Below are 27,042 nucleotides of genomic sequence, written 5' to 3' on the forward strand. Positions count from 1 at the left end.
TCCTAAAAATCTTCTTTAATTCAGTTCAATTCAATCCAACAGTATTTACATACAAATGAATTGAATTGAACTGAACTAAAGAAAAAAACCCAACAATCCCCTATGAGCAAGCACTTGGCGACAGTGGGGAGGAAAAACTACCTTTCAAAAGGTAGAAACCTCCGGCAGAACCAGGCTCAGGGAGGGGCGGCCATCTGCCGCGACCGGTTGGGGGTGTAGCCGATGACAAAGTTATACACAACTAACTATTAAAGCAAATATGCTTTTAAATGGGTGTTTTGGCACTAGAAGTGACTGATAATATTTAGTTGTATATTACTGTGATTTTATAGGAGACGGAGTGGAAGTCACTTAAGTGAATAGTCTCCAAAACCAGTTGCGCTTCTTTTTCTTTTTTGGTTTTTCTTTTGGCACTTGGTCATCTCGGGCCTCTGGACTTTCTGGTTTGGTAGCGCTGGCCTCCTCTTTTTCTGGCTGTTTCTCCTGGAGTGTCTCGTTTCGGGCTGGAGAATTTTCAGGATTGGCAACGTTGGACTGGTCTTCTTGCTTTTTTATTGTCTCTTGCAGAGACAGCAAAACCTCCTGAAGTGTGATCTTTTCTTCCTCTGTTTGCCCGAGTTGGTTGCGGATTGTTGTGTTCTCCAGGTTTTGCTCCACGATTTCCTGGTGGGAAGCTTTGGTTTTCTCCAGCTTTTCTTTTAAATTTTGCGCCTTCAAATCATTTTTTTCACAAAGAGCCTCACTGGTGCTGAGTTTGTCTTTCAGCTCAGCGAGCTCACGGTTGACTCTTTGTTCCTGATCTTTGCGCTTTGCAACTTCCTCTTCAAGATTCTTTTGAGTTTTGAGGAGCTGCTCACGGAGTTGTTCGATCTCTTCTTGCTGTTTTTTGCACTGGACCTCCAACTCAGCTTCTCGAACAGTTTTTACGTCTGTAGAGTCTGTGTGTGGAGCTTCTGCAGTTTGTGTTGAAGCGTCCACACTCAGCTCTGCAGTTGTGACAGCTGTGTTGCTGTCTTCAACAGGAGTCTCACTCACCTCAGGGGTGAAGTTCTCCTCGGGTGTCTTTCTACGAGCCTCTTCCAGCTGTTTTTGGAGCTCAAGGATGGTTTTTTGAGCGTTTTGTCTGTGGCACTGTAGCTGCAGACGAACCCAATCATTCTGAGTTTTAGCTGCAGCAGCTTTGTGGTTTGCAGCTGTCATTTTATAAAGATTGGTTTTGCACATGTGCTGAGCCTCCTGCAGGTGGAATCTCAGCGCACCCAGTTCATCAGTCTCATTGTATGGACGACTGCCATCATTTGGTGTTAAGTGAGGCTGTGGCTGAGGTGGCCCATCGTTGGTTTTATGGTCAGGATGGGGCTGATGTGGCACAGGCCCTCGTTTTGGCAAAAACTGTGGATTTTGCCAGTGTTGCCCAGGCCCATTATTGGGTTTAAAGTGGGCATTGGGCTGATGTGGCACAGGCCCTCGATTGGGTCCAGGGTTTCTGGCTCTGGGGTTTGGGTTTGCATTTTTCTGCATCTTCTTCTTGTTTGCACCCTTTGGTTTGGCAGCATCAGATGGAGTCCCCTCATTTGGTGTCTTGTTTTTCCCTCTTGGGTTTGGGTTTTGCTGCTTAGGGTGAACAGCGGCCGATGAAGTCCCTTCCTGGGGATCAAGGTTTTGCTGCATATGTTGCATTTTTCTTGTCTTTTGTCTTACAATGTCGAATGATATTTTCTCTATTCGATCGGGGTTTGGGTTTGTTGCATACACTTAACGTGTCAAATCTTTGACTAAAGGTTGGCTCGTGGTGTGTTCCTATACAGTTGCACAGTTCTGAGACATACTGAGAGCACGCTGGTGTCCTACTTAATGTTATTGCTCAATTTCCCTTTGATCCTTTGATCTGGAGTGTCATGTCAGGGAGTGCAAATGGAGTGCGATGTAATCCACTTAGAATGCAAAATGTGATTTCATCAACTTAGCAGAGAGTCTTGCTTTTCTTTGAAATAGAATTCTACCAAACTTAAATAAAAGTCTTTAACTTTGTACAAGATGGTAAATTCCCAATCGAAAGGCCAAATCTACCTGAGAACTTCAGGAGAAGATTACACAAATAGCTCAGAAGCTTCAATAAATGCTTCAGGATCAACATGTTTTCTATATATACCTTTAGGATGTTGCATCTTCAAAAAATAAAAATGAAATGACTGAGCCTCACACAGGAATATTGCTGCTACTTGTTTACTGAACCTTCTCTTAGCCACATGTTCATAACATCAGTGTCCGTTCACTGCCTCCTGCAGGACGCTCTCTTCTTCCACTTTCTTACAGAACCGATACTGCCTCTCCTGGCATTACCAGTGTAACAACACACTATGTCCTTTATCACACTCATTCTATCTATGAATAACATAAGCTTGTATCTATGTATCTGTATCTATGAATAATAAATGTTTTCCATACCAATATATTTATATAACAAATATTTTTTTACGATACCACAAAAAATATTTTCCATTCACCCAAACAAATTTGAAAAGAGCCTTTTTCATATTAATTTATGTCCCAATGCAAAAAGAAATATGTTCAAAGCTTCAAGTTTAAAAGGAAATAATTTTATTTAACACTGTCCAGTTGGAGGTTTGCTATATTGAATAGTATTGAACTGTAAGTCTGAAATAGGTCAGTTTTAAGGGGCATTAACTCAGGACAAAATAACTTATTTGCTTTCCGTGTCAGACTCACAAAGTGATCATCACCACAGGGATGTGTGCATGAGTTAATGCTGTAGAGGAGACAATGATCAGGAAGAGAACTGCTGCCACAGCTGCTCCTTAAATACCTGGTCTTGATGAAGGGGAATGATAAATGTGATGGAAAATGTGTGTTTCACCTCCTCTAACCTCTGTGTACTATTGATATGTATTTGTAACTTTCTTGTACAAAGTTGTAGTTGTTTTTCAGTCTTCATAAACTCTAACTAAGCTTTGCTCAAGGCCACGACACACTTCATTACCAAACTGGTGCCTACATGATGGTGAGAATTTCACTCCCAACCACTGATGAGACAAGACTGCATCCATGCGACGGATATACAAGAGCTGCTATCCGGTCGTTAAGTGATGACGTGACGAATCCTACTTCCGGGCCTAAAGTAGTGTTGTTAACATATTTAATGTTATGTATTTTCTTCTATTTAATCTCAAAAATCTCCTAAAACAGTCAGTGATCACTGTTGACCTCCCTCGGCTGATGAAAATCTACATAACATGGAGGTTTTGGAGAGTTAGTAATGTTAGCCTAGTACCAGTTATATTAGCCTAGTTAACCTAGTACCAGTACACAGAGCAGCGCTGCAAGTGTTTGTTAGAATGTTTAGGGTAAGCATTAACTTTCTTTCAATGTAGGTGCATGTTGAGGGTCAGTCAGTCAGGTTCAGCTCCTGTGAGTGCCCGATTGGCAATGATAAGTGCCATCATATGGCGGCATTGTTGATTTGGGTGGAGAAGAATGTGTCTCGCACTGACGTGGAATGTGTGTGGAAGAGGGTAAAATCATGCAAAGCAGAAGAAATTACTGCCAAGAGAGTGTCTGTGATGACACCCTCAACAACACAAGGTCAGTTATTTATTTAAAATTTGCTCTTTGAATTAATTATAATAATTATTTTCTTAACTTTTTAAAAAGCATTGTGTTTTATATGCTATAATTATTATTTATTCAGATTACTAAAAGCATTTTTTTTTTTCAGCTGGAATCGAAAGACCTGTCTCCCAGGAGGACAAGGAATGGGCAGTGGCATCCCTATCGAAATTGCAACGTTTTACTGGGATGGGCTGGATTTTGAGTCCTGAATGCTCCCAGGTACTTTGATATTTACTTTAACATGTGGTATAAATTGTACATGTATGTAAACTCTTGTAAACTACATACAGCAGACTGTTTGCTTCCACTGTCCTCACTTTATTTTTTACATGTATTTTATATACTCTGTACCTGACTTTGTCTATTCTGTGGTCAAAATTGCTTGGTTCCATTAAAACCTTTAAAATCCTTTTGCTTTAAATCTAGGCTAAACCAGCCAAGACATTTGATGAAGTGCTGAGGAACCTGGGATTTTCCCAAGCAGAAGACAAGGCTCGTTATCTCTTGGCATCACTGGCTGTGTCTGACGAAGAGAAGAAACAGATCGAGGAAGCAACAGTTGGGCAAACGAAGAATGCATTGTGGTAAGAAAGTGCTTTGAAATTAATTCTGTTAAGTGTTAAGTAGGAAATTTTAGTTAACTGTGTCTCTTATTTTGTGTTTCTTTATAAAAGGTCAGCATATTGCAAGAAGAGAATCACAGCCAGCAACTTCGGTTTGGTCCTGAGTGCAGTCCAGCGGCGCTCATACCCCCCTTCCTTATTTAAGACTCTGCTTGGACAGTACAACCTGACAGAAGGATCTAAAGTAAGTTGTTAGTAAAAAGGGTCTGTGCATCTAAGAATTCCTTTATGACTAAGTTTTATTTTCATCCCCAAAGGCATGTGATTGGGGGATCCTTCATGAGCCAAAGGCCAAGCAGCTGTACACTGACTGTACTGGTGCAGCTATCAAGGAGAGGGGACTGTTTTTATCTAACAGTGGCCTGCTTGGTGGTTCTCCAGATGGGACTGTCTCTAATAAGTGCATCATTGAGGTGAAATGCCCATGGTCAGCCAGAGCCAAAACTGTATTGGAGGCTGCAGAAAGTAAGGACTTTTTCCTACAGCTGGATGAGGCAAGTGGTTCCCTGGTATTAAAAAAGAATCACAACTACTGGCATCAGATCCAGGGCAACCTCTATCTCACAGGGGCGAAAAGCTGTCACTTTATTGTTTGGACTCCATGTGACTTTTTCATCTTGCATGTGGATAGAGAACAAACTTGGGCTGTTAACATTGAAGCGTTGGAAACGTTCTACCGGGAAGTTTTTTTTACCCCATATTTTATCGCAGCTTTGAATTCATATCAGCATGAGTAATTTATCAGTCCAAACGTTTATAGTTAATTTTAAAACTATTTGTAAATATTTGGAAATTGTACATTTTTTGTCATTGTAACTTTGTAAATATATTCAGATAAATTTTTAAATTATATTAATTTTTGATTTGAAAAAATAAAATGTTTTGGACAAACTGTTCCTGAAAATAAAGAGTAACACATGTATCTGGTATTCTTCATTTTAATTGAAAATGCATAGCAAGAAAACTAGGCAGTAATCAGGAAGCTGGAATGGAATGAAAAATGTAACAAGCCATTGATAAAAACAGAGTAAAACATTATACGAATCACAAATGAGACCATTCTCAATTTGAAACTATGCAACTAAGTTGTTTTTATGTTGTAACATCCTGAGTATACACACAAAACAATCCAGAACACTTAGGAGTTATAAATAATAAAAGTAAACTTATTCAACAGTTGTGTTTTCTGGTCCACAAGTAGTTAGAAAATGACACAATGCACTTTTACCTCTGAACTCTCACAGGTATAATTTATTCAATTTCACGGAGAATAGGTGTTTGTAAATTTGTAAGACACACACATGCTTTCAAGATCTTATTAATATTTTTTTTTAACTGATATGGGATGTGATGCAAAATTGAGAAAACTTTCAGTCTTTGAATGGAACGCTCTACATGTATTCTTGCACAGGAAATCTTCCTGTTGTTGTTCACTTCCTCCTGTGTGAATTGTCCGTTGGTGAGGAAGGACGGAATATTCAGTGAGACCCCTTCTGGTAGGATGTCCCGAATTGTGAAGCCCTTATCTGCAATGACCATGTCACCTGGTTGTAGATGTTGCAGTACTCCACAGTCAGCTGTTATGGCCTTATCTGAGGCACTTCCACCGTACAAGTTGCTTACAAAGGTTATTACACCATTAGGAGCCACACCAATTAGAGCCTTTAGTGTGGTCTGTCCTTTGTACTGGCTGTACAAATGACTTTGTGTGTCAAGTCTCTCTGTGTTACAAACAGAAACTTCCGTGCAGTCAAGCACAATCCTGCAGTTAGGAAATGGTTGGAAGCAATCTGGCAGCGATGTTTGATTCTTGGCTCTCGAGGGAATGTTGTTTTCCAGCATGCCAACATACAAAATGTCATACAGTGCACTAACAATTGTTGTAAAAATATTAGTTACTGTGCCTCTGCTGCAGTTAAACCTTGTTGAAAGGTCTTCATGACCAAAATTAAGTTTGAGCTTGATCAGGGTTAGAAATAACTGGTCAATTAGGGGCATCATTTGGACAGTCCAATCAGAATGATATTTAAGATCAAATCTGGAAAGAAGCGCTTCTAAAAACAGGACAGAAGCAGCATCGGGCAATCCAGTATAGTACTGGACCCTTTCAGGATTGTCAGATATTTGACTGAATGAGAAAGTCTGCTTCTGCTTCTCTACTAGTTTTTTAAGTTTTTCATTCTCTATTCTTAGCATGTCATTCTGAATCTCTAGCACCAGAAGACTTTGGGAAGAACTTGTGGAACTTGCAGAAGCTGTCTGTGTATCTGCATTGTTGGAATAATGTAGCTCATCTGATCTTTCACTCTGATTTTCACCAATAGCTGGGACCTGCTCTTTTTTCTTCTTTTTTCTAACAGGGTTGTGGTCATCTGGGAACTGAAAAGACTTCCCGTCGTTCCATGCAAATCTTGTTGGCCCCGCAGCTTTTCCTTGAGGGAAGTGCCAACTGCAGACTCTTGAGTTGCAGTTTGGGGTGAAGTTTTCACATCTGTGGAAGTGTTTAAAAAGGCAGAGAGAAATTTCAGATCATACGCTAGCCCTCCATTACTTATGATTAATAGAAAAAAAAAATAGAGATAAATAATAGAGAGAAGCTTCTTTCATCCAGATGAGAGAAGCTTCAAGAAACTTAAAACTTAAAGAAGTCCAGATGCTTTTCTTACACATCGTTAGGGATGGGTACCGGTGTCCGGTGCATGATGGCACCGGTTCTGACATAAACGGTAGTAACCAGACCGAAAAGCAGCGCACATTTCGGTGCTTTTTTTTCCTGAGCTGTGATACACTTCTAGCCAATCATTTTACGTTTCCGAGGATAGTAGGCGGGTCCAGGTACGTACGTTCTTTTAGAGCAGAGCTACAGATTAAAAATGCCCAATGCGAAGCGGTCAAAAGTCTGGCTGTACTTCACAGCAAAATATGCAAACTCAGCAGCCTGCAACAAGTGCTTTAAGGTGATACTGTGATACTGTCAAAGGAGGTAACACCTCGAATCCGATGAAACACCTGGCGATGCATAGCGTTGTTTTTTTAAAGCCAAGAAATGCGCTGTATTTGATAGCTTGCTGCGAGACCTCACACCGAGCGCATCTACTGCGGGTGTGGTGCCTGTTATCAGACCCGGAGTTAGCAACATCCCCAAAAACACGAAGAGGAGAGTCCTGGCCCCTAGCCCTGCCAGTGTAGCAGAAATGATGACGGATGATGATGGCAGCAGCAGTCGTTCTTCTCTGCGTGAGTAGCTTAATGTTGTTCGTGTGTAATTTATGTTGAGTAGGCTAACCACGTTATTACATTAATGCATGTAAGGTGAACTAGCAAACCTCATCATAGCTACATGCGGCTGTCCTCTTGTTTGATGGCAGATACTCCCTTCACCCTGGCCAAAAAGGCTAAAATGACCAAAGAAAAAGAGGGAAACGACTAAACATGAGAGGTTTTTGGATAAAGTTTGTGTTTTTTCCATTGTTTAAGCACTGCTTCCAGCCAAGAGTGATACCATATATGCCCGATAGCTGCAGAAAAGGCTAACATTGTTATTTTTTTACAAAAACCAGCTGAACATGAGAGGTTTTTGGACCAATTTTGTGTTCTCCATTCTTTAAGCACCGGTTTGAGCACCGTTTGAGCACCGGCACCGTTTCAAAAGTACCGATTTGGCACCGGTATCGGATAAAACCTAAACGATACCCATCCCTACACATCGTTGTACTAATTTGCTTTTAAGCTTACCAGAAAGATAAGTACTGGCAACCTTTGCTAGCTATTTGTTGGTTAGGTCTTTATTTTGGTAATTAACTGGCACATAGGCTGGGGATTGTAATGTATTTTCTTACATAGACATCGCTTTTTGGACGTAATTTTTATTCCTCTGAGGGTCGAAAGGTAACTAAGGTTCATATATATAGCGAAGTGACCCTTAGCTCTCAATCTTTGCTTGGAGAAATAAAAATGACTTCAAAAATGCAACAACGTCTTTGTATTAAAAAACACACAATAAAATCCATTGTCTATATAAGTACAATTACTCGTAAAAGCCAGTTTGTCTTTTAGTAGCGGGTTTTAATTGTTCATCACTAGCTATATTAGCTAACTAAAGTAAGAGCCCACTAGCTCTTATCTTACAAATTTATTCATTCACTTACGAGTTGTAACATACCTATCAACTTCAGCCACTTCCTCTTCTCTCTCTTTTCACAAGGAAACCGGTAAAATGACAGATTAGACTGCTGTTTTGAGCCAGATTGGTTAAAACAACCAGGAACACAGCATTGTGTCATATTGAACACAGGAGCGTTTAGACCCGGAAGTAGGATTCATCGGATTCGTCGCGTCATCACTGAACAACCGGATAGTAATCATCCACAACTATTTTCGGTTGCAGATGATAAAGGATTCAGAAAGTTTATTCATGCAGGCCCATATGACAGAGAATATGCATGTTCTTTTTGTTTTCATATTATAATTTATATTTAATTGTGTTGTGGTTTGCAGTGTTTTGTGTTGTTTTCACTTTAAATTTGTAAAAGGAAAAAGCTGAAAATTTAAATAGTTAAAAGTTGAAATGTGAATAGTTGATTTTTGTATTATATGATTTATTTATTACATTTTATGTGGAGTGAATAAATAAAAGTATATTTACAGTGGCCCCTAGAGACAAAGCACATACAAACTTCAAATCACGTACGAACTCTGAAGCATGTACAAACTTCAAATCACGTACGAACTCTGAAGCATGTACAAACTCCAAAACACGTAAAAACACGTACAAACTCCGAAGCACATAAAAACTCCGAGGCACATAAAAACTCCGAAGCACATAAAAACTCAAAACACGTACAAACTCCGAAGCACATAAAAACTCAAAACACGTACAAAAGACAACAGAAGTGCTCCAGGATGCTGGGCGCAGTGTTGAGCTTTTGTTATCTTGTGGCTACACAAGCCAGCAAGTACCAACGACCGGATTTGGTGTGTGGTAGTAACAGGTAAATGAACTTTTTTTTTAAATTATTTGAATATATATGAGTGCCTGTGTATAAATACACAAACAACACACATATGCTTTCAATTGTGTAATTTAAGTGATCTAGTAGCTCTGATTTGGAAGTTCAGTTCATGCTAGAAATGTGTTTTGGAGTTTGTACGTGTTTTGTCTCTAGGGGCCACCGCATATATTTATATATAAACATATATAAATAAAACCACTTTTTTTTTTTTTTACGTTAGTAATTCCTTTTGTGCATAATTTTATATTATTGTTAATAATAAATGAATTAAAGCAACAAAACAACCTGAAGAGCCGGTTCGGAGCCGAAAGAGCCGGCTCTTTTTAGTGAGCCGAACCGAAAGAGCCGGATCTCTAAAAAGAGCCAGAAATCCCATCACTAGTTGGAAGTGATAACAGAGCTGTACCCCGCAGTCAGGACATGCTATATTGTATTTAGATAGAAGCTAGCGAGCTAACTTCCTGCTAACTTCTAACTCCGTTAAATGTCATAAATTCCGTTTTCATGGATGCCTGGATGTTAAACTCAATTGTTACACCTGGTAGAGCAGAATGTTGCATCTTCAAAAAATAAAAATGAAATGACTGAGCCTCACACAGGAATATTGCTGCTACTTGTTTACTGAACCTTCTCTTAGCCACATGTTCATAACATCAGTGTCCGTTCACTGCCTCCTGCAGGACGCTCTCTTCTTCCACTTTCTTACAGAGCTGATACTGCCTCTCCTGGCATTACCAGCGTAACAACACACTATGTCCTTTATCACACTCATTCTATCTATGAATAACATAAGCTTGTATCTATGAATAATAAATGTTTTCCATACCAATATATTTATATAACAAATATTTTTTTACGATACTGTTATGACCCAGTGATGTGTTTGTTGGTATTGTGCCTCCCACCGGAGGGTGGTTGGTGGTATTTTCCCTTTTCTTTCTTTTTCCCTCTCCTAGAAGGTGGACACCTAGGCGTGGCTGCTAAGTATCCGGGTGGAGTCTTTACCTATCCTCGGACTGGATAATTGATGGACCACCTCCAGTATTTAACGTCCGGATGACAGTCACCTGGCAGTGCTTTTGGGGAACCCCGTTGACTCGATCACGGAGTTGTGTGTTGTGTTATTGTAGTGCAGGCTGGAGTATTCACGTGTACCTCTAGCCTTGCCATGTAAATAATTGTAAATAGGTTAACAAGTGGCGGTCACTTTTTTTTTGTACCTTTGCTGTATAACTTTCACTGTCGCAGCCTAGTAGGCGTGAGAAGCCGTTTTCTTTTGTTGAACAAGTTTTCTCCTGTTTTTCGTTAGGTAATTAGGTAAGAGACTTGTCTTTTGTTTTTGTTTTTCTTTTTTTGTAGGGAAGTGTAGGGAGTGGGTTTTAGGGGGTTTTGTTTATTGTTTTGGCATTGCTCACTGCCGATGAAAATAAATGGCTGCTTAAATACTTGACAAAGGTGTCTTTGTTGGGGTTTGTGCGTGGGTGGGAAGTGAGTGGGGCAAAACTTTTGTTGCGTTTGATTACTTGCCGGGACCAGAACGTAACATATTGGGGGCTCGTCCCTTTGGTGGTTCTTTTTGTGGCTTGTTTTCTTGGTTGGCGGTTTTTTCTTGTGTGGGGGTGTGTGTGTGTGTGTGTTAGGATGGAGTTTAAGTTGGAGGACTTCACTCTGAGCCCGTCTGCGGAGAAGTTGGACAGGTGTAAAAAGGCTGACCTCTTGCTTGTTGCTGAATTCTTTGATGTGACTGTGCCGTTGACTGCGAAGAAGAAAGAGCTTAGGGAGCTCCTGTGTGTCCAGTTGACGGACAGGGGGTTGTTTGGTGAGCCGGGTCCTGCAGGGGGGGTTGAGCTGGGGGCTGTTGCTGGTGTTTCTGCCCCACTGAAAAATCTCCCTTTTCCACCTAGCCCTTCTGCGGAGGAGCTGCGGTTAACGCTGCGCATTAAGGAGGTGGAGCTAAAGAAACAGCAGTTGGAGGTGGACGCTATGCACTTGAGGATCAGGGCTCTGGAGGTAGAGAGGGGAGCCTCTGTGTCTGCCAGTCCTCCTGTACCTCGGTTAGCCCCGCAGTCACCATCCCCGCAGGTACCCTCCCCGGAGTCATCATCCCCGCAGTCGCCATCTCCGCAGCCACCGGCCCCGATGCCAGGTGGTGGCTTTGATGTGAGTAAACACATCAAAATGGTGCCGGCGTTTCGGGAAACTGAGGTGGATTCGTATTTCACAGTGTTTGAACGTATCGCAGGTGCGCTGCACTGGCCAAAGGATGTGTGGTCTCTTTTACTCCAATGTAGATTGGTGGGGAAAGCTCAAGAGGTGTGCACCGCTCTTTCTCTGGAGGACAGTTTTGACTATGATGTGGTGAAGGCTGCTGTCCTGCGCGCTTACGAGCTTGTGCCAGAGGCTTACAGGCAGAGATTTAGGAATGGAAAAAAATCCGCCAACCAGACCTATGTGGAGTTTGCCAGAGAAAAGAAAACTCTGTTTGATAAGTGGTGTCATGCTACAGAAGTAAAAACCTTGGAAGACCTGCGTGAGTTGGTGACGTTAGAAGAGTTTAAAAATCAACTACCAGACACTGTGGTAACCTACTTAAACGAACAGAAGGTTACGACTCTCGCCGCTGCTGCTATACGGGCTGATGAGTTTGTGTTGACACACAAAGTGGTGTTTTCGGCTCCTGCTCACAGTTTTCCGTCTTCCGGTAGCCCGCCCCGATGGTCTCCAAGGGGCACCCGCCGTGCCATCCCCTCATCCATTGAGAACCGCGTGTGTTTTTTTTGCCATGAGCAGGGACACCTTATTGCGGTTTGCCCTGCTCTGAAAAGAAAAGAAATGACCAGGAAGGGTGCATCTCCTTCCCCAATAAACCTTCTACAGACAAACCCTCCTCCTTTGGGGGAGGTGATGGTACCCGAAAATGATAAAGTAGATGAGGAGTTTAAGCCATTTGTGTCAAACGGTTTTGTTTCCTTGATAGGAGAAGATCGGCGGGCTCCTGTCAGTATTTTGCGAGACACTGGTGCGAAACAGTCGCTCATTCGTGAGGGGGTCTTACCGTTTTCAGCTCAATCCTATTGTGGGGCTGATGTGTTAGCCTGGGGAGTTAGGATGTGTGTAATACGGGTTCCTTTACATTTGGTGCAGCTTTCGTCTCAGTTTTTGTCTGGTGAGGTTAAGCTTGGGGTGCGACCCCAGTTACCGGTTGCAGGTATTGACATCATTTTGGGAAACGATCTAGCTGGCTGCACAGTTTTTCCGTCGCCAGAAGTAGTTGATATACCACTTACAGATAATAGTGGTTTCGATTGTGCCACATCAAATGCTGTTCCTTTGTTTCCTGTGTGTGCTGTGACACGTGCGCAGGCACGCAAACAGGGTGACTTGGTGGATCTTAGCGACTCTTTCTTAAGCGCTTCAGACCCACTGAGCTTGCGACCCGCCTGTGAAGGTACCCCTGTCTCTGTATCACTTCAGCCGGATGAGGAGACTATGACTCTGTCAGTAGATAAAGACAAGCTTATAGAAATTCAAAAAAATGATGAGAGCTTGTCATCTTGTTGGGCGTATGTGACAGAGCCTAAGAGTGGGAGATCTGCGTCCTACCTTATTGAGGATGGGGTGCTGATGCGCTACTGGACTCCCAGTTCTGGCTGCACCCATGAGGGAGTGCAGCAGATTGTTGTTCCGCAGTCGCTTCGTCCCCAGGTCCTAAGCTTGGCACATGACCACATTATGTCCGGTCACTTGGGAATCACAAAAACATATAACCGTGTCCTCCGTTATTTCTTTTGGCCTGGTCTCAAATCTGATGTGGTAAGATTCTGCCGCTCGTGTCACACGTGTCAGCTTGCTGGTAAACCAAATCAGGCGATTCCCGCTGCTCCGCTAAAACCCATCCCGGTTGTTGGGGAACCTTTTGAACATGTCATTGTTGATTGTGTGGGTCCTCTTCCTAAAACACAGTCCGGAAATCAATACCTACTTACCATGATGTGTATTACCACTCGTTATCCGGAGGCCATTCCACTACGCTCATTAAAAACCCGTGGGATTGTGAAAGCATTAGTTAAGTTTTTTTCCACTTTCGGGTTGCCTAAACGCATCCAAACTGATCAGGGCACAAACTTTATGTCTAAAATCTTTGCCCAGGTCATGACAGAGCTCGGTGTCACTCATCACACTTCGAGCGCATACCACCCGGAGAGTCAGGGTGCATTAGAAAGGTTCCATCAAACCCTAAAAAACATGCTTCGCAAATTTTGCACGGAGTCTGGCCGTGAGTGGGATGAGGGGGTGCCACTACTGTTGTTTGCCGTCAGGGAGACATGTCAGGAGTCTTTGGGGTTCAGTCCAGCTGATTTGGTTTTTGGCCACACGGTGCGCGGTCCGTTACGTCTCCTGAAAGAGAAATTTCTCTCAGATAGTCATCGGCCGAAAGAAAATATTCTGGACTATGTTAGTTTGTTTAAGGAGAGGCTACATAATGCCTGTGCTTTGGCTCGTGACATGCTAGCAAAGGCTCAGGTTAGAATGAAAACACATTTTGATAAGAAGTCTGTAGTACGGATGTTCCAGTCAGGTGACCGCGTGTTGGTTTTCTTGCCGGTTGTTGGTTCTTCCCTGCAAGCAAAGTTTTCCGGTCCGTATGTCATTGAGCGCAAACTAAGTGAGACAGATTATGTGGTGTTAACCCCTGATCGTAAGAGGAAAAGTCGCGTCTGTCACATCAACATGCTGAAGGAATACATTGATCGTGACCGCTCTAGTTTGGCACCTGTTGTGTCACCTATTGTGTCGGTATCCGTTTCTCAACCCTTGTATAGTCCCGGCGATGACGGGTTGGATGACAGGCACACCTCTGTTTCGGGTGCGCGTCTTAGGAACTCTGAAATCTTGGCTGACTTGGATGCCTATTTGGCACCCCTGTCTGATCCCGCTAATTCTGATGTCCGTGAGCTCATTACAAACTACTCTGCTCTTTTCGGTGACATCCCCACTCAAACGCATGTATTAAGTCATGATATTGATGTGGGTGACCATAAGCCCATAAAGCAGCATGCATACCGGGTAAATCCCACTAAGCGGGCCATTATGCAGCAAGAAGTCCAGTATCTTCTTGACCACGGTTTTGCTTTTCCCAGTAATAGCTCTTGGAGCTCACCATCACTTCTCGTTCCAAAACCCGATCAAACTCCCCGTTTCTGTAATGATTTCCGAAAAGTAAATGCTGTTACGAAACCCGACTCGTTTCCTCTCCCACGTATGGATGATCTGGTCGATCGTGTGGGTTCGGCAAACTTTGTAACCAAACTTGACCTCTTAAAAGGGTACTGGCAGGTCCCCTTAACTCAACGCGCATCAGAAATCAGTGCCTTTGTTACACCCGATCATTTTTTGCAATATACCGTCATGCCGTTCGGGTTGAGAAATGCCCCCGCCACATTTCAACGACTGATGAACACTGTGTTACAGGGAGTCGTAAATTGCGAAGTGTACCTGGATGATATAGTGGCCTATTCCTCCACCTGGACTGAACACCTCAAGATTCTCAGGGAAATATTTGACCGGTTGCATGATGCCTCTCTGACACTGAACCTGGCTAAGTGTGAGTTTGGAAAGGCGGTTGTAACCTATCTAGGGAAACAAGTAGGACAAGGTAGAGTCCTCCCTGTTGCTGTGAAAGTGCAGGCAATATTAGACTTTCCAGCTCCACAGACTCGCCGGGAGCTGCGGCGTTTTTTGGGCATGGCAGGTTATTACCGTGGGTTCTGCAAAAACTTCTCTGAGGTAGTAGCCCCGTTAACCAGTCTTGCCAGTCCAAAATCGCCATTTGTGTGGACAGAGAAATGTCAGTTCGCTTTCGAAGCTGCTAAAGCTCTCCTTTGTAGTGCTCCGGTGTTGGCCGCCCCTGATTTTACACATCCGTTCAAGCTTGAGGTGGACGCCAGTGTTTTGGGGGCAGGTGCAGTGCTCGTGCAGGAGGATGAAAATGGCATTGACCACCCAGTCTGCTTCTTTTCTAGAAAATTTCTAAAACATCAACTGCATTACAGCACGATTGAAAAGGAAGCCTTAGCCTTGCTATTGGCCTTGCAGCACTTTGAAGTGTACCTGGGATCTAGTCCTGTTCCAACCATCGTGTTCTCTGACCATAACCCTCTCCAGTTTCTATCTCGGATGCAAAACAGCAACCAGCGCCTCATGCGTTGGTCCCTACTCCTTCAGGACTTCAACATTGAGATCCGATATAAAAAGGGCTTAGAGAACGTTATGGCTGATGCCCTCTCTAGGGCTTAAATCAAACATCTTTGTGTGGGGTTGGATGTTTGATTTTTTTTGGGTGGGGGAAACTGTTATGACCCAGTGATGTGTTTGTTGGTATTGTGCCTCCCACCGGAGGGTGGTTGGTGGTATTTTCCCTTTTCTTTCTTTTTCCCTCTCCTAGAAGGTGGACACCTAGGCGTGGCTGCTAAGTATCCGGGTGGAGTCTTTACCTATCCTCGGACTGGATAATTGATGGACCACCTCCAGTATTTAACGTCCGGATGACAGTCACCTGGCAGTGCTTTTGGGGAACCCCGTTGACTCGATCACGGAGTTGTGTGTTGTGTTATTGTAGTGCAGGCTGGAGTATTCACGTGTACCTCTAGCCTTGCCATGTAAATAATTGTAAATAGGTTAACAAGTGGCGGTCACTTTTTTTTTTGTACCTTTGCTGTATAACTTTCACTGTCGCAGCCTAGTAGGCGTGAGAAGCCGTTTTCTTTTGTTGAACAAGTTTTCTCCTGTTTTTCGTTAGGTAATTAGGTAAGAGACTTGTCTTTTGTTTTTGTTTTTCTTTTTTTGTAGGGAAGTGTAGGGAGTGGGTTTTAGGGGGTTTTGTTTATTGTTTTGGCATTGCTCACTGCCGATGAAAATAAATGGCTGCTTAAATACTTGACAAAGGTGTCTTTGTTGGGGTTTGTGCGTGGGTGGGAAGTGAGTGGGGCAAAACTTTTGTTGCGTTTGATTACTTGCCGGGACCAGAACGTAACAATACCACAAAAAATATTTTCCATTCACCCAAACAAATTTGAAAAGAGCCTTTTTCATATTAATTTCTGTCCCAATCAAAAAGAAATATGTTCAAAGCTTCAAGTTTAAAAGGAAATAATTTTATTTAACACTGTCCAGTTGGAGATTTGCTATATTGTATAGTATTGAACTGTAAGTCTGAAATAGGTCAGTTTTAAGGGGCATTAACTCAGGACAAAATAACTTATTTGCTTTCTGTGTCAGACTCACAAAGTGATCATCACCACAGGGATGTGTGCATGAGTTAATGCTGTAGAGGAGACAATGATCAGGAAGAGAACTGCTGCCACAGCTGCTCCTTAAATACCTGGTCTTGATGAAGGGGAATGATAAATGTGATGGAAAATGTGTGTTTCACCTCCTCTAACCTCTGTGTACTATTGATATGTATTTGTAACTTTCTTGTACAAAGTTGTAGTTGTTTTTCAGTCTTCATAAACTCTAACTAAGCTTTGCTCAAGGCCACGACACACTTCATTACCAAACTGGTGCCTACATGATGGTGAGAATTTCACTCCCAACCACTGATGAGACAAGACTGCATCCACGCGACGGATATACAAGAGCTGCTATAATTGAGCATTTTTGTCAATGCTGGTACAAACCCTGTTGATCCCTTTGCAAAGGTTTGAATTTTCTTTCAATAAATTTTAGGAAATCGTTTTCATTTCGATGCGTAAATTATTTTTCCACAACAACAAACAGGAGCAAGCCTGTGAACATCGGTCTGAACAAAAACAATACAAAGATATTATTAGTAGCTAACATATTGGGCTTTAGGCTACTGATTAGGATAGCCCTGAGCTCCTCGGGAGTGTGACTCTCTCGAGGTGTTATTGAACTTCCATCAGAGCTCAGTGAAGATGCTGGACTGAATTCCCGTTCATTAAGTGAATGCAGGCTGTCCCTGGGCGTTTCCATAAAGGCTGTCAGGTTCTGATCAGCCACCCTCGGTCCAAGACATTTTTACAATACAGAAATTAGGAAGAAGTTCTTGAGAGAAGGGAGCCATATAATAGAAATAATAACAGGTGCATATAAAAATCCTCCAAGAATTTTATAGAAATTATATAATGGCCTGCAAAATTTGAATAGGAATGAAACATTATATATCAAACAAAAGTGGGAATCTGAATTACATCTTGAGTTGTCAGAGGATGACTGGCGATCCGTATGTCTCACACAGCATAATTCCACCAGCTCTAGACGATGGAGAGAATATGGCTGGATAAATGTGATTAGGTTCTTTATTACTCCTTATATCAAAAGCAAGCAGCTGAGAACACCCCAACAATGCTGGAGATTATGTGGAGACTGGGACGCCAATCATTCTCATGTGTTTTGGAAGTGTAAAAATATCAAACCTTACTGGGAAAGCATTGCGGTAACAATGAAGAAAGTGCTGGGGTATGACGTGCTGTGTGAGGCACGAGTAATGTATTTTGGAATATGGGAAAATGTAAGAAAGGAGGACCATTACTTGTTTAAAATTATGTTGTTGTCAAGCAAAAAGGTAATAACAAAAAACTGGCTGAAAAGTGACCCTTTAAAATTGGAAGAATGGACTGATGTAATCGAGGACATAATGGAGAAAATGACCTACACTTTGAGACTGAAATCTGACAAACACCGAAAATAGTGGACAAAATGGATAGCCTATAAGACTCACTCCGCCCCATAAGGCAGGGACCTCTCCTTGTTGGTTTCCCCCCCCCTTCCACAGATTAGGTGTCCTTTTATTTTAAAGTTTGTTTCTTTTTTCGTATTTTTGTTTGCATGTACTATAAAACTGGAAAAAGTACAAAATAAAAAGTTAAAAAAAAATAATCAAATAACACAAAAAAACAAACAAAAAAACACTCATTAAACACATCAGGCTCCTGGCTGGCTCGCCACGTGTAACGCAAAGGTATTTAAGGGCTAGTTTTATTGCAATGGGCAAGTTTACTGACTGACGCGCAGAAGAAATAGTTCTTTATGGAGCCTAGATGGTGTAAATGACGAGACTAAAGACTGCAAAATCTTGTACCAAAAATATATTGAATAAATGGGGGAAAGGGGACAAAATAATTAATACAACACACAACATAAATAAATGCCCACAATTAATTAAAAAATTAATTGCTGTGATTTTCTGTGCAAGAGTCCTTTTTGGTCCTTTTCTTTTTAAAGTTCACTTTTAAGGTATTCCTCCTTAGGGTCCAGCTCCATACAATGGGGAAATATGTCCGTAATCCAAAGACGGCAAAGTGGGGGAAAAGAGGGAAAAACAAAGAATGGTCCTACTGGCTCGCCACTTCAATATGAAGAAGATCAATTCAAAGGGGGGGGGGAGAACCTGACCTGTAGGCCAGAAAAATGTCCATTAGCACATCAAGTTCTATTCAATTCACCGGTAATCAAATACATTTTTATGCAAGTCTATGCAACAATGCAAATCATGAATTATCATCATCATCATCATCATCACAAATGTACAACAGTTAAATTATTAATCATCTTGGCTACGTAGCTTAATCCATACATTCCAGTAGCATTCACTACAAACAAATATAAAAACAACAATAAAGAAAAACAACTGTCTAACAGACAACATAGCCGAATTCATTCATCAATTTCAGGATTGGCAACGTTGGACTGGTCTTCTTGCTGTTTTATTGTCTCTTGCAGAGACAGCAAAAACTCCTGAAGTGTGATCTTTTCTTCCTCTGTTTGCCCGAGTTGGTTGCGGATTGTTGTGTTCTCCAGGTTTTGCTCCACGATTTTCTGGTGGGAAGCTTTGGTTTTCTCCAGCTTTTCTTTTAAGTTTTGTGCCTTCAAATCATTTTTTTCACAAAGAGCCTCACTGGTGCTGAGTTTTTCTTTCATCTCAGCGAGCTCACAGTTGACTCTTTGTTACTGATCTTTGCGCTTTGCAACTTCCTCTTCAAGATTCTTTTGAGTTTTGAGGAGCTGCTCACGGAGTTGTTCGATCTCTTCTTGCTGTTTTTTGCACTGGACCTCCAACTCAGCTTCTCGAACAGTTTTTACGTCTGTAGAGTCTGTGTGTGGAGCTTCTGCAGTTTGTGTTGAAGCGTCCACACTCAGCTCTGCAGTTGTGACAGCTGTGTTGCTGTCTTCAACAGGAGTCTCACTCACCTCAGGGGTGAAGTTCTCCTCGGGTGTCTTTCTACGAGCCTCTTCCAGCTGTTTTTGGAGCTCAAGGATGGTTTTTTGAGCGTTTTGTCTACAGCACTGTAGCTGCAGGCGAACCCAATCATTCTGAGTTTTAGCTGCAGCAGCTTTGTGGTTTGCAGCTGTCATTTTATAAAGATTGGTTTTGCACATGTGCTGAGCCTCCTGCAGGTGGAATCTCAGCGCACCCAGTTCATCAGTCTCATTGTATGGACGACTGCCATCATTTGGTGTTAAGTGAGGCTGTGGCTGAGGTGGCCCATCGTTGGTTTTATGGTCAGGATGGGGCTGATGTGGCACAGGCCCTCGTTTTGGCAAAAACTGTGGATTTTGCCAGTGTTGCCCAGGCCCATTATTGGGTTTAAAGTGGGCATTGGGCTGATGTGGCACAGGCCCTCGATTGGGTCCAGGGTTTCTGGCTCTGGGGTTTGGGTTTGCATTTTTCTGCATCTTCTTCTTGTTTGCCCCCTTTGGTTTGGCAGCATCAGATGGAGTCCCCTCATTTGGTGTCTTGTTTTTCCCTCTTGGGTTTGGGTTTTGCTGCTTAGGACTAACAGCGGCCGATGAGGTCCCTTCCTGGGGATCAAGGTTTTGCTGCATATGTTGCATTTTGTTGAATTCTACCAAACTTAAATAAAGGTCTTTAACTTTGTACGAGATGTTAAATTCCCAATCGAAAGGCCAAATGTACCCGAGAACTTCAGGAGAAGATTACACAAATAGCTCAGAAGCTTCAATAAATGCTTCAGGATCAACATATTTTCTATATACACCTTTAGGATGTTGCATCTTCCATCCATCCATCTTCATCCGCTTTATCCGAGGCCGGATCGCAGGGGCAGCAGCCTAAGCAGAGAAGCCCAGACCTCCCTCTCCCCAGCCACCTCCTCCAGCTTATCCGGGGGAATACCAAGGCGTTCCCAGGCCAGCCGAGAGATATAATCTCTCCAGCGTGTCCTGGGTCTGCCCCGGGGCCTCCTCCCGGTGGGACATGCCTGGAACATCTCACCCAGGAGGCGCCCAGGGGGCATCCTTGTCAGATGCCCGAACCACCTCAGCTGGCTCCTTTCGATGTGGAGCAGCAGCGGCTCTACTCTGAGCCCCTCCCGGATGGCCGAACTTCCCACCCTATCTCTAAGGGAGAGGCCAGCCACCCTTCGGAGGAAGCTCATTTCTGCCGCTTGTATCCGCGATCTCGTCCTTTCGGCCACTACCCACACCTCGTGGCCATCACCACGACGGACCGGTGCAGCGTCTGCACTACTGCAGCTGCAGCCCCAATCCGTCTGTCGATCTCCGGCTCCCTTCTCCCATCACTCGCGAACAAGACCCCGAGATACTTGAACTCCTCCACTTGGGGCAGGAACTCATCCCCAAGTGCATCTTCAAAAAATAAAAGTGAAATGACTGAGCCTCACACAGGAATATTGCTGCTACTTGTTTACTGAACCTTCTCTTAGCCACATGTTCATAACATCAGTGTCTGTTCACTGCCTCCTGCAGGACGCTCTCTTCTTCCACTTTCTTACAGAACCAATACTGCCTCTCCTGGCATTACCAATGTAACAACACACTATGTCCTTTATCACACTCATTCTATCTATGAATAACATAAGCTTGTATCTATGAATAATAAATGTTTTCCATACCAATATATTTATATAACAAATATTTTTTTACGATACCACAAAAAATATTTTCCATTCACCCAAACAAATTTGAAAAGAGCCTTTTTCATATTAATTTCTGTCCCAATCAAAAAGAAATATGTTCAAAGCTTCAAGTTTAAAAGGAAATAATTTTATTTAACACTGTCCAGTTGGAGATTTGCTATATTGTATAGTATTGAACTGTAAGTCTGAAATAGGTCAGTTTTAAGGGGCATTAACTCAGGACAAAATAACTTATTTGCTTTCTATGTCAGACTCACAAAGTGATCATCACCACAGGGATGTGTGCATGAGTTAATGCTGTAGAGGAGACAATGATCAGGAAGAGAACTGCTGCCACAGCTGCTCCTTAAATACCTGGTCTTGATGAAGGGGAATGATAAATGTGATGGAAAATGTGTGTTTCACCTCCTCTAACCTCTGTGTACTATTGATATGTATTTGTAACTTTCTTGTACAAAGTTGTAGCTGAGAATTTCACTCCCAACCACTGATGAGACAAGACTGCATCCATGCGACGGATATACAAGAGCTGCTATAATTGAGCATTTTTGTCAATGCTGGTACAAACCCTGTTGATCCCTTTGCAAAGGTTTGAATTTTCTTTCAATAAATTTTAGGAAATCGTTTTCATTTCGATGCTTAAATTATTTTTCCACAACAACAAACAGGAGCAAGCCTGTGAACATCGGTCTGAACAAAAACAATACAAAGATATTATTAGTAGCTAACATATTGGGCTTTAGGCTACTGATTAGGATAGCCCTGAGCTCCTCGGGAGTGTGACTCTCTCGAGGTGTTATTGAACTTCCATCAGAGCTCAGTGAAGATGCTGGACTGAATTCCCGTTCATTAAGTGAATGCAGGCTGTCCCTGGGTGTTTTTTGTAGGTCATCTATAGGTTTGAAAAAAAAATTTAATTCAAGAAAGGATGGCGTTTTTTCTCAGCATCTTTTCAGTGTCTTCTTTAGTTGTCTGAAAAGTGGTGAAAATCAGATTAAAGGGGAAAAAAAATTGAGTTAAACAGTTTAAACGTATCTCTCCAAAAGTTGATTCTGTTCATCTGGACGTAGCGTTTTGTGGAAGAAACGTTTCGTCACTTATCCAAGTGACTTCTTAAGTCTCAGCTGACTGCAGGAACGCTGGTTTGAGTGCGGCGTCAAGGAGGCCATTTACGTGAAAAGGGAAAGACCATCTCTGAATCGAGGAGGGGGCCTAAGGGTACATCTTTTGCTATCTTTCAATGCTGTGATTGCAGCCATTCCCCAACTCTCGGTGAATGGTACTCATGGCCATTGATCAGTGGGTTTTGGTCAGTGGTTGTTGATCAATGGTCATGAGCAATGTTCCCTCTAATTTTTCATGTGTCTGAGCGAACACACAAACTCCCTGAGCGGTCCCTTGGACCACTGTGAGCAACATTAGACGTGTGCACTGTGGTCACGCCAGCATCGAATTCATCCAAGTTACATGTTTTATTAAAATAATCAAATTACAGCATTTACATTTGTGTTAGACTACTTTTAATTAACTGCTTTAGCCCACTTACAATGAAAATTAAAAAACATCTTGTTCATGACTGGTGTAGTATGTTAACACTATTGGAAGTAAAAAAAATAACTTGAACTCCAATTTTGAAAACACAACTTTCTTTTTTTTTTTTTATAAAGCTCTGACTGAATTATGAGTCTGAGTTTTCCAAACAACAAAGTTTTTTGCAGCTGTTTACCTAAAAATGCAGCCAAGGTGTTTTTTTTAAATGAACATTTCAAACTATTTACAGAACAATCAGCTGTTCTGCATCAAATCTGTTGCCACACAAATTATTTGTGCCACTCCAAAAATAATTTCTGTCCACTATGAGATAAAGAAGAAGAACAGTCTGATACCTGCAGGCCTGACAACAGGAGATGTGTCACTCCTGTAACACCTGTAACATTCAGCAGTCGCCTCATTGTTCTGACACACACAACAAAACTATTGACTACACTACACACTAACTACACAAGATTTTCACTAAACGTGGCAAATCTCTTACATCTCAAAACACTGCCGTCACTCCTAAAACTTCCCCCTTCCTAAACAACTAAATGCCATGTTGCCATATCATTCTTTGATTGGTTGACATGGTACATTTTTCGACGAATAGGAAAGGGCGGGGGATGTTTTGTTTTTGTTTTTGCTCGCAGGCAGAGAGTGCTTTCGAGCGTTTTCCTTATAAAATGCTGTTTTTACCGTTTCTTCCTGCAGTAAATATAAACAACGATAGTATTCAGGAAGAAAACCAAACATTGCAGATATTTTTATCATAACTCTGGTTTTATGTGGCCTATCAACACAATTTAAAAACTGGTATAAAGTCCACACTTTTCCGTCAATTGTTCCATCTGTCCTGCTCACATCTCCAATGGTTGTACACGTTGTGATTAACGTGGCTTCACTCCACATCAGCCACGCCGCTTTGCTAGCTAAAACACCGGTGTCAGCACATAAGGCTGTCAGCAATTGCGCACGCGCACAGCTTAGAGGGAACACCCATTGTTCCTTCAGTGGGCTGGTTTCAGTCATTATGCAAATGTACTGAAGGAAACGGTTTCCAGGGCCTAATCCGTGGATCGACTTCCTTCGAGGCGTGGACGTCTATCAGCAGAGAATGTACCTTCACCTATCAGCAGAGAATGTCCCTTAGTCTGTAACACAGTCAAATATATTCTCAAGTAATATTCAAGCATGCCATTCAGCGTGTTAGTACGAGCTCGGGAGCAGCTTGGGAGAACAAGAAAACAGAGACTGCTTCAGGTTGTCTTCCCAAATTGACTCAACTTTATTCACAAGTACAACAGTTTATATAGAGGGTAAAATTCATGAGACAGCAGATTATCAGTTTAAACCAGTACAGACCAAGATAAGGGAGCGTCTTCCTGCCCTTGGGTGAAGAAGCATCCTTTGTATAGTTTATCAGTTCAGCTACAATTGTGATTATCTCAGCGACATATTTTCAAGGCACGAAATAAAGAGTTCTTTCATTAGTGAATTCTGAAACAAACCATCTGGCCTTCAACAGGCGTCTCCTAAGAGATTAAGAAACTAATGTAGCTGAGGGAGTGATCTCTGTGGTATTTCAACCTTGTACCAGCCTGTGATTCTCACACATCAATTCTTGGGTCAAAGAGAAAAATAACTAAAACAAAGGGGCCTTATTGAATGACAGAGTTTTCCTGCATAATGTCACTATAAAACAATATCCAGTAAATGCTCCCATGGTACTAAAATACCTAACATGTACTGTTTATAAGATTTGGGGAAACCTGCAGTCAGCTGAGACTGAAGAAGTCACTCGGATGATTGACAAAATGTTTCTCCCAAAAAAACACTACGTCCAGATGAACAGAATCAACTTTTGGAGATTTACTTTCCTGGATGATTGAGAATGCATCAAGAAAGTTTAAAAGTATTTGGGGATTTAAAAGTAAGTTACAAAAATAGAATTAAATTTTTATGCGGTAAACTAAACCACATTACACTGTCACACTTCTCTTCCTAGATCCATTTTTTTAAATGACCAAAGTATTTTAACTTCATGGTATAACAACAGAAAGCATAAAACATAAAAATGATGGGCTGTCTTCAGATTTCAGTTATTGTTACATTAAAACAGCCTTTGGTTTTGGTTTCAAAACAAAACTTCCACTATAGATAAAACACTGGTTTTGAGGCTTCCCGTTAATTGGTGTGTAACAGAGCCTGAGAGCGAGAGTGTTTCAATATAAAGAGCTGATAAGTCCCAACATTTAATTCATACTCATTAATAACAGTAAATGCAATGGCAACATTATGAGCAGACTTTCTTTCTCTTTGCTCTTGACGGAGGCGGTCGCATTTTTCTCCTTCTCCCTCTCGCTTATCTTTCCTGCTTGGCTTCTCATGTCTTTTTTATAGTCTCGCTTTCTAACCTCAAAGAGTTTCTCAGTCCTGTTCTCTAAAATCTAATGAATTATGGATTTGATTAACTGGTCCCGTAACGGAATTGACATCTTCCTGGGCTTGGGAGAGCCTGATTGTCCTTCGGAGACGTTTCCTGCTGGATACTCGATGGGCGGTTGCGTTGTGTGTCTGGTGACACTCTCGATGGAGGACATTGAACAACATCTACCAATTCGGAACCAAGATAACAGAGTTCTGGCTGATTGGAGCTGGCTCTGACCTGGCTTATCAAAGAACAAGAAGCGGCTACAGCTGTTCAAAATCCCATAAGGTTTGCCGACATGATAGACGATTGGCAGGGCTGTGAGTACTCAGACTGTATTTTGAATGCAATATGGATGAGATCTTGGAGAAGAACAACGGGAATTGAGAGAATTGGTGACGGGTGATGGACATTAGACCATCTCTAAAATTGGATGCAGTTGTTCGCACTAAACCTAAACATTCACCATCTTCACTCATGCGGCTATCCCACTGGTCCCAGCTGAAGGCCTGCCAAGGTCGAAGCTGACTGGAACAACAAAACAGACCTACACTTACCCCCCCACCCCCTCCAAACGTCTTCGAAGCTTATATCTTCTATGTAGTGAGATGTGATGATTCATGCGCTATTTGCTGAGGTGTTTTCTTTGTTTGTTCTCAAACTGATCTCCCTCTGGGAGCTCAGTCTGGGGGGAGTTTTTTTTCTCCTCGTCTTTCCTCTTGTTGTGCTTTTTCCATTGTTATACCTCTCTGACCTGTCTTCCCCATGTGACGCTTGTGTAATGCATGTATGGTCGGAAGAGTAAGATGGCGATGGCAAAGGTCGGCAGCCTTAACCCAATTTCCTTCGGGGTCAACCTTCAAGATCAATAAAGTTTTATTGAATTTAATTTGAATTGAAGTGAACATGATGAATGGCAGTATTAAAGGCACTGAGTTGCCTGTTATAGAAAATAGAAGATCATAGAAGCTTTAGTTTCTCAAAGCAAGAGCCTCAGAGGAAAACTACAAGAGAACCATACTCTGATTGTAGTGACTCACAAACATTATATTATTATCTGTTATGATAAAGCTGCATAATGTAGATCAGGGGTGGGGAAACTCGAGGCCTCAATACCTGCCCTGCAGGCTTTAGATATCACTCTGGTTCAACACACCTGAATCAAATTATTAGTTCATTACAGGTCTCTAGAGAAGGTCATTTAGCCATTTGACTCTGTGTTGGATCAAGGACACATCTAAAACCTGCAGGACACTGGCACTCAAGGCTTGGAGTTGCTCCAACACCCACATCTGACCTCAAGAAATCACAAGATGTGCAGCAAAATACCTGTTAAGTAAAATAGAGCCTCTGGACTCCATCCAATATACCTCACTTTTAGGAAATATTACTAAAGAGGAGGTAGAATGTGCGATCACTCAGTTAAATATAAACAAAACCCCTGGTTTTGATGGGCTTCCGTCTGAATTTTATAAAATAGTTGTGAATGAAATATCCGAATTTTTAGCCACTGTTTTTAATGAAGGCATGCATGAGGGAACTTTGGGCGACTCCTTTTATAATGGATTAATGTGTTTGCTATATAAGAAAGGGGAAAGAGATAATATAAATAATTATAGACAATTAACAATAATGAATGTTGATTATAAAATATTTGCTAAAATAATTATGAATAGGTTTGATGAGGTATTAGATAAAATTATAGAAAAAGAACAAACGTGCAATAAGAGGTCGTCTGATGTGGGATAACTTATGTACTTTGCGTGAAATAATTTATAGTAGAGAAGATACAGAATTTTTTATTTTAAGTCTTGACCAAAGGAAAGCCTTTGATTACATCTCCCACTCTTATTTGTGGGAAGTAATGTGGGAAGTAATGAAAGCGTATAATA

General features: G+C 41.9%; 2 protein-coding genes across 2 annotated transcripts in view; one reads left to right on the plus strand and one right to left on the minus strand.

The window, feature by feature from the left end:
- Window positions 1–213: 213 nt before the first annotated feature.
- Window positions 214–23,927, minus strand: LOC120716419 (golgin subfamily A member 6-like protein 7). Its single transcript, XM_040003961.1, has 4 exons — window positions 23,765–23,927; window positions 13,244–13,246; window positions 10,013–10,022; window positions 214–1,979 (listed from the first exon to the last, which is right to left on the minus strand). The coding sequence occupies exon 4, from the start codon at window positions 1,678–1,680 to the stop codon at window positions 352–354; it is 1,329 nt and encodes a 442-aa protein (XP_039859895.1). The 5' UTR covers window positions 1,681–1,979; window positions 10,013–10,022; window positions 13,244–13,246; window positions 23,765–23,927; the 3' UTR covers window positions 214–351.
- The window catches only part of LOC120716418 (B-cell receptor CD22-like), a 29,423-nt gene continuing 24,993 nt past the window's right edge, over window positions 22,613–27,042 (plus strand). Inside the window, exon 1 of the mRNA XM_040003960.1 lies at window positions 22,613–22,619. The gene's annotated coding sequence lies outside the window, so the exon portion shown is untranslated. The remainder of the gene's footprint in view (window positions 22,620–27,042) is intronic.

Source organism: Simochromis diagramma, unplaced genomic scaffold (genome assembly GCF_900408965.1).
Source record: "Simochromis diagramma unplaced genomic scaffold, fSimDia1.1 OVJJ01000325.1, whole genome shotgun sequence".
In the NCBI taxonomy this organism is placed as follows: Eukaryota; Metazoa; Chordata; class Actinopteri; order Cichliformes; family Cichlidae; genus Simochromis; species Simochromis diagramma.